The sequence below is a fragment of the Mya arenaria genome, chromosome 17 (genome assembly GCF_026914265.1).
Source record: "Mya arenaria isolate MELC-2E11 chromosome 17, ASM2691426v1".
Classification (NCBI taxonomy): domain Eukaryota; kingdom Metazoa; phylum Mollusca; class Bivalvia; order Myida; family Myidae; genus Mya; species Mya arenaria.
This window is the reverse complement of record NC_069138.1, coordinates 16937400-16949651: the sequence shown is the minus strand read 5'-3', so window position 1 is coordinate 16949651 and position 12252 is coordinate 16937400. Positions and strand designations below refer to the sequence as shown.

The window sequence follows — 12252 nt, the reverse complement described above, 5'->3', positions numbered from 1 at the left end:
TTTTTCATGTTTTTATTTTTCCTTAGCAACATCAAAGGAGAAATGCAATACTTTAATATATTACTAAATGGGTACATGTATAAGTTTAAGAGTTTGTGAAATACGGCCATGAACGTAGACTTCATAATATGGTCTTATGGACCTGACTTGGTCCGGTTTGCCAAGTACCAGGACATCCAAGCCTTAAGCAGTATGCAACTTCTTTAATAGCCTTAACAGTACAGCAACTGGACTTATGTCTATTTAATTGTTCTAAATTTGATAATCCTATTTTAAGCTCACCTGATCACTATCTATTTATGTTTTTCTGTGTCAAGAACTCGTTTGGAAGGTTGTGTCTATATAAACATCATTGTCTGATGTGCAGTTTGCTTAACTTGAATAAGACAAAGTTTGTAAGCATGAACAACACTTTAAACAGGCAAGTCTGCATTAGAGCAGGCATGCAGAAATGTAAGGTACAACACTTGCAATACCCATTTCGTGAGTGGTTGCCTTCTATGGTTTTCCTTCTAGGTCTATGGCAATTGAGACCTCTATTCAGCTTTTGGTGATAATTTAATCTAGTAATATAAGTGCTGATGGAACTGTGGGCCAACCCCCTTTTTCATGTAAAACACAAGAAACAAAACTGTTGTATTGTCCGATGGGCCAGAGTGGTTGCAGAAGTGAGCTTAGAGCTGTTCTGGAAGCAGAAATTTGCTAAGCTCTTGAGTGAATATGTTCCAGAAGAGCTCCAGAATTGGATCTGGTGCAGTGTTATTCCCTGGTGCGAGTTCCCTGTATTTGTCCATCTGGAAGCAAGATGGAGTATCCCAAATATCATTGTATATGCAGGGACATAACTAGCTGTATGATGTTTAGATAAAGACATTTGTGTGTCAGTGCCTGCACTAGCCTCATCACATTTGCAAAATTAAGTGAGCTTATAAGGATGTGTACAACAGCAATATTGTCACAATTAAAACGAATATTTTTGTTGGAAAGAACCAAAACAGAAGTGGTACTACAGTGGGAAAAAGTTCACACCCTTGATGTCAGACAATATTCCCAGTGGTGCTGAATTGGCAGGCCACTTCGTGACAGCGACTGGAAAGCAACCCCGAAACTCATACCTTCCCTCCCTGAACCATTTTAAATCAATTGGATGTGTTTGTTACTGACCATACACTTATTTGCAAGTGTTTGTATTTGTTCATTATTGTGTGCGAATTAAGAAATTGTATAAGCCGGTTGTTTCTTGTCTCACTCTTGACAATAAAGTCCCTGCCATAGCAGTCCTGGCTTTTCTCAATGAGCAATCCCTGCAGTTACTAGCTAAGGTCCCAACCTCAGCGGTCCCGGCTTTTCTCAATAAGCCATCCCGGCAATAACTAGAAAAGGTCAACCTCAGCGGTCCCTGCTTTTCTCAATAAGCCATCCCGGCAGTAACTAGAAAAGGTCAACCTCAGCGGTCCCTGCTTTTCTCAATAAGCGATACGGGCAGTTACTAGAAAAGGTACCAACCTAAACGTATCCTGTTTTTCTCAATTAGCAATCCCGGCAGTTACTAGTAAAGGTCCCTACCTCAGCGGTCCCTGCTTTTCCCAAAAAGTGATCCCGGCAGCTACTAGCTAAGATCCCAACCAAAGTGGTTCCATCTTTTCTCGATAAGCGAACCTGGCAGTTACTAGCTAAGGTAACGACCTCAGCGATTTCTGCTTTTCCCATAAGGGATCCTGACAGTTACCAGCTAAGGTCCTGACCTCAATGGCCCTGCTTTTCCCCAAAAGCGATCTCGGCAGTTACTGGCTAAGGTCAAACCTCAGCGGTCCCTTCTTTTCCCAATAAGCGATCTCGACAGTTACTGGCTAAGGTCCCCACCTCAGCGGTCTCTGCTTTTCTCAATAAGCAAATCTGGCAGTTACTAGCCAAGGTCCTGACCAAAGCTGTCCTAGCTTTTCTCATTTAGCAATCCGGGCAGTAACTAGCTAAGGTTCAGACTTCAGCAGTTGACTTTTCTCAATAATCAATCCTGGCAGTTAACAGCTAAGGTCCCGACCTCAGGGGGTTTGGCTTTTCTCAATCCCGGCAGTTAGTACCTACAGTCCTAATCAGAGCAGTCTCAGCTTTTTATGCTCCCCTAAGGAAGAGCATATAGTTGCCGCTTTGTCACTCCGTCCGACTGTCCTTACGTTCGTCACACTCTTGTTCCAAGAATAACTTAAAAACTATTGATGTGATTGAAATAAAACTTGGTATAAAGATAGATGGCATTGAGAGGAAGTGCAGTGCACAAGCACCATAATCCTATAAGAGGTTTAAAAAAATAAAAGACAACAGCTTATATTGAATATATTTGGACTATGAACGTATAGAATCTGTCTGGTAACGTCCTAGTAATAGAAGAATTCTGGATCTAGGATCTTCTGGTATTTTTAAAAAATAATGTACTTATATCCAGCCCGAAAGCGTGACTGTGTCTGCATGAAATAAATTGTCCTAGTACATCTTTGAATAAGCCAGGTCTTCCTCTTAGAAGCTGGTTATATGTGTGCTGAACATGTCCCAGCTGGTTAAATGTGTGCTGTACATGTCCCAGCTGGTAATATGTGTGATGAACATGTCCCAGCTGGTTGTATGTGTGCTGAACATGTCCCAGCTGGTTATATGTGTGCTGAACATGTCCCAGATGATTATATGTGTGCTGAACATGTTCCAGCTGATTATGTGTGCTGAACATGTTCCAGCTGGTTATATGTGTGCTGGATATATCCCAGCTGGCTATATGTATGCTGTACACGTCCCAGCTAGTTGTATGTGTGCTGAACATGTCTCAGCTGGTTGTATGTGTGCTGAACATGCCCCAGCATGTTATATGTGTGCTGAACATGTTCCAACTGGTTATATGTGTGCTGTACATGTCCCAGCTCGTTCTCTTTGCTAAACATGTCACAGCTGGTTATTTGTGAGCTGTACAAGTCCAGCTGGTTTAATGTGTGCGAAGTTTAAAACTAGAAGCGCCGCAATGCGACGAAACCAGGTTTTTGTTATGGGCAATCAGGAATTATAGCCAATTAATTTGTTGTATGACTTTATCTTTACTTTTATCAAAAAGAGACGTAACTGAAAATTACTGTTGGCAGAAACCATTTTCTATTTTTAGTAATAGTGACCTTGACCTTAGCCCCTCCCCACTCAAAAGCAATTCCAAGTTTCGTCTTCACATACGCTACCTACACACTAAGTTTCATCAATATCTATCAATGCTAACTTATGTTATTGGGCAGAAACCATTTTTCTATTTTTAGTAACAGGCGACCTTGACCTTAGCCCCACCCCCCTCAAAATCCCTATCTAGCTCTGTACATAAGCTACCTACACACCAAGTTTCATCAATATCGGTCAATGCTTACTAAAGTTATTGGGCAGAAACCATTTTTCTATTTTAAGTAACAGTGACCTTGACCATTTTTCTATTTTAAGTAATAGTGACCTTGACCTTAGCCCCTCCCCACTCAAAAGCAATCCCAAGCTAGCTCTTCACATAAGCAACTTACACACCAAGTTTCATCAATATCGGTCAATGCTAACTAAAGTTATTGGGCGGACGCCATTTTTAAATTTTTAGTAACAGTGACCTTGACCTTAGCCCCACCCCCCTCAAAAGCAATCCCAAGCTAGATCTTCACATAAGCTACCTACACACCAAGTTTCATCAATATCCGTCAATGCTAACTAAAGTTATTGGGCAGAAACCATTTTTCTATTTTAAGTAACAGTGACCTTGATTATTTTTCTTTTTTAAGTAATAGTGACCTTGACCTTAGCCCCTCCCACTCAAAAGCAATCCCAAGCTAGCTCTTCACATAAGCAACTTACACACCAAGTTTCGTCAATATCTATCAATCCTAACTAAAGTTATTGGGCAGAAACCATTTTTCTATTTTTAGTAACAGTGACCTTGACCTTAGCCCCACCCCCCTCAAAAGCAGTCCCAAGCTAGCTCTTCCCATAAGCTACCTACACACCAAGTTTCATCAATATCTATCGATGCTAACTTAAGTTATTGAACAGAAATCAATGTTTGACAAACGCCCGCCCGCCCAACGACAACCTCATTCTAATAACCCGGTTTTCGTTGAAAACCTGGTTAAAAAATATATTGGAATGCTTTTTGAGAGGTCTAGTATCTGCACAGCTATGCTACCCAAATGGCACCAAGAGTATGCAAATACATGGATTTTCTTCCCCGAAATACAGACAAACCAAGATACATGTGCCCAACCACAACTTTGTTACAATACTGTTCATTGTTTTCCTTAAAAAAACTTCAGCACTGGAACATAAATAGAAAGTTACATGAAGCAATTGGGATCCTGGTTGCTGGTCGACGAAAACAACTTTGCATTATTCAACCACGGGTAACGAAATATGTTTAAAAAGTTTATACTTTGGATTCTTGAAAGAGCTGGGCACTACACTAAACCCGACTTTGACGTGACACATCGCTTTATATGGTAAACATTTATGCTGGTACTTCAAAATCTCTAAAAGCAGGATCAAGTAATAGCCTGGAAACATAAATATGAAAGTGGTGTAAAACTACACCCAAATAATTCCTTTCTTACATGCTAGGAGCCCGAGAAAACCCCAAGTTACATATTAGTGTACATGATTATACACCATCTTGAGCAATATTTTTAATTTCAAAGTCTTACATAAAACTGTTTATTCATGTACAGCTGCTTTGCTGTTTGAAATATCAAAACTTGACGAACATGATATATACAGTAGAAATTGGAAATAAACTGTAAAGGATGGCATATACAAATCACAACAAAGCTACTGACAAGTAGGAAGAATAAAAGAGGTTCTTTTTGTACCTGTTGCTAATATTTAAAACATAACACTATTGATCATATGCTGACTTGCATGATTATCTTTAATTTACTGAATACAACTACATATAAAGTTACCCAACCAAAGCATATATAATAATTTTCCATTTACCTCATTCATTCAGCCAAAAGTTAATCTTAACTTTAATCGAACTCTTTTAAAAACCTTGAAAATACCACTTAAAAGAACAAGATTACTGAAAAGCAGAATAAATGTATGTGTAGCTATGAAAGCACATCCAGTTTCCATGGAAACAATAATTTTAATGGAGTGATGCAGTGTGTGCTATTTTTTTCCAGGTTTCGGAGCCATAGGCTGTCCTTTATCTTTTCCACGAAGCTTAACACCTGAAAAAGAACAGAAAAGCTAAATCTGTGTGTGAAATAATGTTTTGTTAGTGTGTGTAATAATGTTTTGTTAGTGTGTGTAATAATGCTTTGTTAGTGTGTGTAATAATGCTTTGTGAGTGTGTGTAATAATGCTTTGTTAGTGTGTGTAATAATGCTTGTTAGTGTGTGTAATAATGCTTTGTGAGTGTTTGCAAAATGCTTTGTTAGTGTTTGTAATAATGCTTTGTTAGTGTTTGAAATAATGGTAAATGTTAGTGTTTGTAATAATGCTTTGTTAGTGTTTGAAATAATGGTTTGTTAGTGTTTGTAGTAATGCTTTGTAAGTGAGTGTAATAATGCTTTGTTAGTGTGTGTAATAATGCTTTGTTTGTGTTTGACAAATTGTAATAAATTAATGCTTTGTTTGCGTTTGTTATAATGCTTTGTAAGCATGTTTAATAATGTTTTTTAATGTTTGTAGTAATGCTTTGCTAGTGTGTGTAATAATGCTTTGTTAGTGTTTTAATAATGCTATGTTAGCATGTGTAGTAATGGTTTCTTATTGTTTGTGAAAGTGCTTTGTTAGCGTGTGTTAAAAATGCTTTTGTAAGTGTTTGAAATAATGTTTTGTTTAATAGGGTGTGTAATAACACTTTATTATTGTTTGTAATAATATTTTATTTGATAGACAATAATATGTCACCGGTCTAACAAAAAACAAATATGATTTAATGGTTTGCTTTCTACCTTTAAGCTGGGATCAATAATCTTACTCCCAGCTTTAAGGTGTGAAATTTAAAAAAACTATCTTTTATGAACTGGATGAATTCAATGATATTAATAAATTATATTAAATGAAAAGATAGATTTTTTAAAAAAACTGAGGAGGTTGTTACAATGGATTGTGAAATAATCTAAATAAAAAGCAAACTTAAACTTGACAATATAAAACTAGAAGCGCCGCAATGCGACTAAACCAGGTTTTTGTTATGGGCAATCAGAAATTATAGCCAATTAACTTGTTGTATGAGCAAGTTCAATCTGCAGCTTCATATAAGCTATATTCACACTAACATTCATCACTATCCATCAATTCTAACTGAGTTGTTGGGCAGAAAAACATTTTTTCTATTTTTAGGAACAGTGACCTTGACCCCACCTCCCAAGCTAGCTCTTCACATAAGCTACCTTCGCTCTAAGTTTCATCAATATCTATCAATGCTAACTTAAGTTATTGGGCAGAAACCATTTTTCTATTTTTAGTAACAGCGACCTTGACCCCACCCCCCTCAAAAGAAATTCCAAGCTTGCTATTCACATAAGCTACTAGTACCTACACACAAAACTTCGTCAATATCTATCAATCCTAACTAAAGTTATTGGGCAGAAACCATTTTTCTATTTTTAGTAACAGGCGATCTTGACCTTAGCCCCAACCCCCTCAAAAGCAATCCCAAGCTAGCTCTTCACATAAGCTACCTACACACCAAGTTTCATCAATATCTGTCAATGCTAACTAAAGTTATTGGGCAGAAACCATTTTTCTATTTTAAGTAACAGTGACCTTGACCATTTTTCTATTTAAAGTAATAGTGACCTTAACCTTAGCCCCTCCCTACTCAAAAGCAATCCCAAGCTAGCTCTTCAAATAAGCAACTTACATACCAAGTTTCGTCAATATCTATCAATGCTAACTTATGTTATTGGGCAGAAACCATTTTTCTATTGTTAGTAACAGTGACCTTGACCTTAGCACCACCCCCTTCAAAAGCAATCCCAAGCTAGCTCTTCCCATAAGCTACCTACACACCAAGTTTCATCAATGCTAACTAAAGTTATTGAACAGAAACCAATGTTTGACGAGTCCGCCGCCCGTCCGCCCAACGACAACCTCATTCTAATAACCCGGTTTTCGTTGAAAATCTGGTTAAAAAGTAATTGTTTTCAAAATTTTTACTTAAGGAATGAATTGCGGTATTGATGTCATTATCGGGGTATAAACGCAGATGGGGTGGTTTAAGTATGTGCAGAGTCCTTCGGGCTGCGTTCATATCCCAAATAATGACATGAATCACGCAATTCATTACTTATACTTACAAAAATAGTTTATTATTTCTTTGAGTAATTGTTAAAAAATACTTCCTTTCATTTAAAAAAAACCTTACAGTGATTCTTTCTCACCCATTTTGTTAATAGAACGATCTGATGGTAACCGGAAACAGTTCATCAAATTAAGTCTTATTAACACATGAAAAAATCTTTGAAATCAACTTTAAACGTAAAACTGAAATGCTAATGACAACAATACATTTAACATATCATAAATTTACACTTTCTAACATGTTGATTTAATTTTTTCGTGGCCTGCTTGCACATGCAAACAATTACAAGAAATACACTTTTGAATTTATATGTAAAATATTCGCAACTGCTGTAAGGCAGTTCATTTAAAAAAGTTGAGGAGTAAATATTAGATCTTAGAGGACAAGATATTGAAAATTACATATAATACATAAATTATACATGTTAAAATATAATATTTCTGATTCTTTGAAATAAAGATTAATTGATAAAACAAAACTGCCATCCAATCATATCAGATGGGGATTTATCTTAAATTGATGATGAAATCAAGGTTTTTTAACTTAACACAACCCAGTACTTTTATCACAATTTTTGATAAATGATCTAAGATCCATACCAACCATGAAAGAAAATTTTATAAGCTGACCATTTGACTTGATTTCCAATCCATGAACATAAAATTGTCCAGTGTTTCATTATAAATCCAGTTCCATAATCAAACATTGAAAATAACCGTCATCCCCATTTTGATTAATCGTAGGCATAGAAAAAAGAAAAACACTCAAATTAGCAATTATCAATTAAAATAGTTGATTATTTAAATTATAATCGATCACCATGTTGACACATTTACGATTGATCATTGGAGAAACATTACCAATTACGTACCCAAGTTTCTTTCAAGTTTCGAGATTATCTGTTGATTCGGGATGGCCTTTCCGGCTTCATACTCATTTATCACTTGCTGTTTCTCGTTGATTTTCTGAGAAGGAATATCAATATTGAGTATATGCTTTCAGGTGATTTATAGAGAATTACCAGTGAAATAAGAATGACATTTTGGAAAGTACATTGTTGAAATATTGTCCTAGCCCTGTGCATGCTGACGGTTGATTTAAAAGTGAGAGCTGGCTATAAATTCAAATCAGTGAAAAATATCTCGAGTTCACATACTTTAGTAAGTTTGCAATTCTAAAACTTTTGTTTGCAACTCTTACAAAATTTGCTATTATTGGTAATGGTTATAAACAATAATATAAATGATTAAAAAACTAAACTTACAGTAGCAAGATCTTTCTGAGTCCATCCCTTTGCCTGCCGAGCCTGCTGTATGATCTTGGAGACATCGAGGGCCACGTGATCATGGTGAAGCTCTTCTGTCTCTCGGTCAAGCTTCGCCGTGTTCTTCGCTGCAGAGAATTGCTTGTTCTGCCCTCCAGCGACTGATAAAACGAGCAAATAAGTAAAGACGGACAACACTGAACAATTCATGACTCCAATGTAATCAAAACTCTACATAGAGTATGTATTAAAAGTTGTCATTTTTCATATGAAATTAGTAAAAAAATTAATTTGTTTCCTAGGAGATATGCTGATGTGAGCTCACAACACCTTTATATTGATTAGTTATATTCACCCCAAACAAAGGTATCGCTTCAAAAGGAAAAAAAAAGTTTTTCATTACAATGAAATGGTAACAATAGGGAAGTACTGATCTTATTTAGGCAGAACTAATGTGCAAGCCTTTACACTTTTACTATACACACTCAAACATGTAACTTAGGTTTAGAGCTCTTACACTTCTTTTCTGTATCGATGGCAACACCTTGCCTCTGGGCTGCACTTAGTTGCTGAAAAAGAAGATAAATATCCACTAATAAAACTTATTTTTTACGAACGTAAATATGAAAACTGTGATATGATATTTTGGCAGTAGTCTTATGTCAATAATTGCCAGACATTAAAGCAAAAAAATTGGCTAATTCCAAGACAAAATAAAAAGTTGTCAAAACAGCCAATCTGTGAGAGTGCAGGTTAGCATCTCTTTATTCAACTGATTCAAGTAATCTCAGGAACTTCCGTAAAGATCTGGAGATGGAAATAGAAAGAAACATTTACTTAGATCTTGGGAATGGTTATGCAGTTTGTGTGTAATGTTCATGGAATCATGTAGTCCAGAGCCCGGAAAATAATCATTTCTGTTTTAGTGAATTTTATAGAGTATTTGATTTTCGCTTTATCGCTATGACTTCTTTATGATGATTTCGTGTATTTAATACTAATGTTATGGTTTTAGTATTAAATGTCTTTAAATTTAGCTAGTAAATGATTAATTAATACGAATAAATTGTATTCTTAATAGTTTTCGTATGTTTGATAAACTTGACACCCCTACTCTGTAACGTTAGTTATATATAATGGTTTCATCCGTAGAGTTTGTTAAGAATGGACCATTTTATTTTGGTCACGTGATGTTAGGGTATATAAGAAGCGAAAGGCATAGAAATAGTTAGTTCGTGTCTCGACGCCGATGTGAGAACATCAAGTTAATAATATATAGGGAAGCTTTGAAGTATCTTTTTGTACTGTTTAGGGCGGGTTCTGAACTATTGGAGGCTAGGAGAATTAAAGTGAAGCATTGCGCTACAGCTTCTAGTTTCCAGGTTCGGACATCCGTGGGGTTTCTTTTTGGCCTCTTAGTAAGCCTGGATCATTGCGATACAGACGGAACAGGGTCAATGGTTTGATTCCCCGTAAAAGCTATACATTTAGGACTGTGGGTTTCGCTGATATTTTGTGATTGGTTTATAAGCGTTTTGTATGCTGGTCCTGTTTGAAGTTATAGCATAGTTCTTGTATTGTTTCTGTTTGGTCGTTCTTGCTTTTGGGATAATTGAACGTTGATTCTTGAACCATACCAATTATTTCTAATCATTCGGTTTTGTAAGCAATCATTGTCAATCACGTGTATATAATATTAATTTCATACTTAATTTTTGGGACAATGCAGTCCGAGAATAGGTTTATAGTTTAATTTAAGGTAGCGTGTCCGAGCTAGTTAGGGAAGAAACGTTACATGTGTTGGTTACATTGTTTGACTAAATAAGTGTTACTGTATGTCAAATGTTTTTTCAATTATTTTTGATATGGCAAACCTTGTCCAGGAAAATGTAAATTCCACAAAATAAGGTCTACAGTAATTATTTAGACTAGTAACATGATCATAAAGTCCCTATGTTCACCATGACACCAGACCTGTTGAGTTTTAAGAGTCCCAGATTTGGGCTGTCTCTTGCCAATGTATCTAACTTCGTCCCAGTCAGCTTCTGCCATTTTGTGATAGTGAAAATGTGATAAAATACAGATATAAGACGGTATTTCAGCAAAATGTGCAACAATAATGTGTTCTGGTCGTAAACAACGTAAAACGGAACTTTACGACATTCAATCAATGGAAAGAAAAAGTCCAGAAAAGAAAACTGACGCAATTTTTCGGGGGACAGACAACAGTTCTAACGTTGTCAGAATTCGCGTAATTATGTATATATATGAGTAAAGTATAATTATACTCTTTTTTGCGATATCGGCATGCAAGTATGTTGTTTAAATGATGTTTTTTTATTTATGTATACGATGTGAATGGAGCCATTTTTGCAATGGCATGGTTTGTTGTGGCTCTGGTACACAGATACTCCGTCGTGACTAGCTGGCGGCACCACAGTGGCTTGATGACAAAGGCTCATTAAAGTCACAATAAATATTTTCATCTAGCCAAAATTATATTTTATACATACTTGAACATGTATATCACCAAAATAAAACATTGCCATAAACATAAAATGAGATTTGACAAATTATGTTTATGGCAATGTTTTATATGTTATATACTTTAATGAGCCTTTGTCATCAAGCCGCTGTTGGCGGCACAGGCGGCGAAGGCTTGACGAGGGTGTCCGATCGTGCGTATCATCGTAACGCCCCGGTTGATCTGTACGAAAAATAATTTGAAAGCCCCCGGGTCCACGTGCTATAGCCGCGGCGAGTGTCTTCGTTTTCAAGCGGCACCGTACCACATCAACCTTGTTTTTAATGCACTAACTTTTATGTGTGAAACGGGGTCATGGGCAATGTTAAACATATTTTGATTTGACAACGTGATACCTTGTATTGATATTTCGAAAGACCTTTTTTTCTTACAAGAGGTGTACATGTACGTGTTGGTTATGTTTAGACGACCAGGGACGTGTTGTTGTGCAGAACTTTGAGGTTAAACGGCGCGCGGAAATGGACAGTTTCATAGCATAATCGATATCATTGCTGCCGAGGATTACAATTACAGATGCAGTACTGGTAATTAACACGCGGATCGCCCAGCGGAGGTAGTCCATCATGTCTTTTTAAATGCTAGTCTTCCTTGCATGGAAGAGGCGTACAAGTCTTCTCCGCTAAAAGCCCCCAATTTTCTGGCATGCGAGTCTCCAAAAAGTACGGCGGTACGAACGGTTCGCCATGATTGCAATATGCTTATTTACCCGCGTCATCGGGTAATATCCATTCAGCGAGTAAGCTACAGTATTCAGTTAATCTACACACTTTAAAAAAACCATAACTAAAAGTTCGGCAACAATATTAATAGCGTGGATGCTTTGGAATATAAAATACATCAAAAGCTACAACAATATAGGTGAAAGATTACTTGATCATTTCACTCTGGCTCGATTGAAATGATATCATTTGATCATTTTACTCTGCAGACAACTCGAGACTACTGTTTCCATCTTTTATAAGACTTCCCATGACTTGAAAAAAATCATGTATGTAACAAGTAGAATACTTGTCTTAAGTAAAATACTATCTTAAGATTATATCAGGTACATAATGAAAACGAACAGCACAACTATATCAATACAAATTTTTAAATAAATTTCATTTAAGGCTCAGCCTAAAGGGAACTTAG

At 36.5% G+C, this 12252-nt stretch overlaps 1 protein-coding gene across 1 annotated transcript; it reads right to left on the bottom strand.

The window, feature by feature from the left end:
* Window positions 1-4696: 4696 nt before the first annotated feature.
* On the bottom strand, window positions 4697-10736 carry LOC128222705 (endothelial differentiation-related factor 1 homolog). Its single transcript, XM_052931799.1, has 5 exons — window positions 10551-10736; window positions 9094-9145; window positions 8577-8737; window positions 8184-8277; window positions 4697-5228 (listed from the first exon to the last, which is right to left on the bottom strand). The coding sequence occupies exons 1-5, from the start codon at window positions 10626-10628 to the stop codon at window positions 5167-5169; spliced, it is 447 nt and encodes a 148-aa protein (XP_052787759.1). The 5' UTR covers window positions 10629-10736; the 3' UTR covers window positions 4697-5166.
* Between the last annotated feature and the right edge of the window lie 1516 nt (window positions 10737-12252).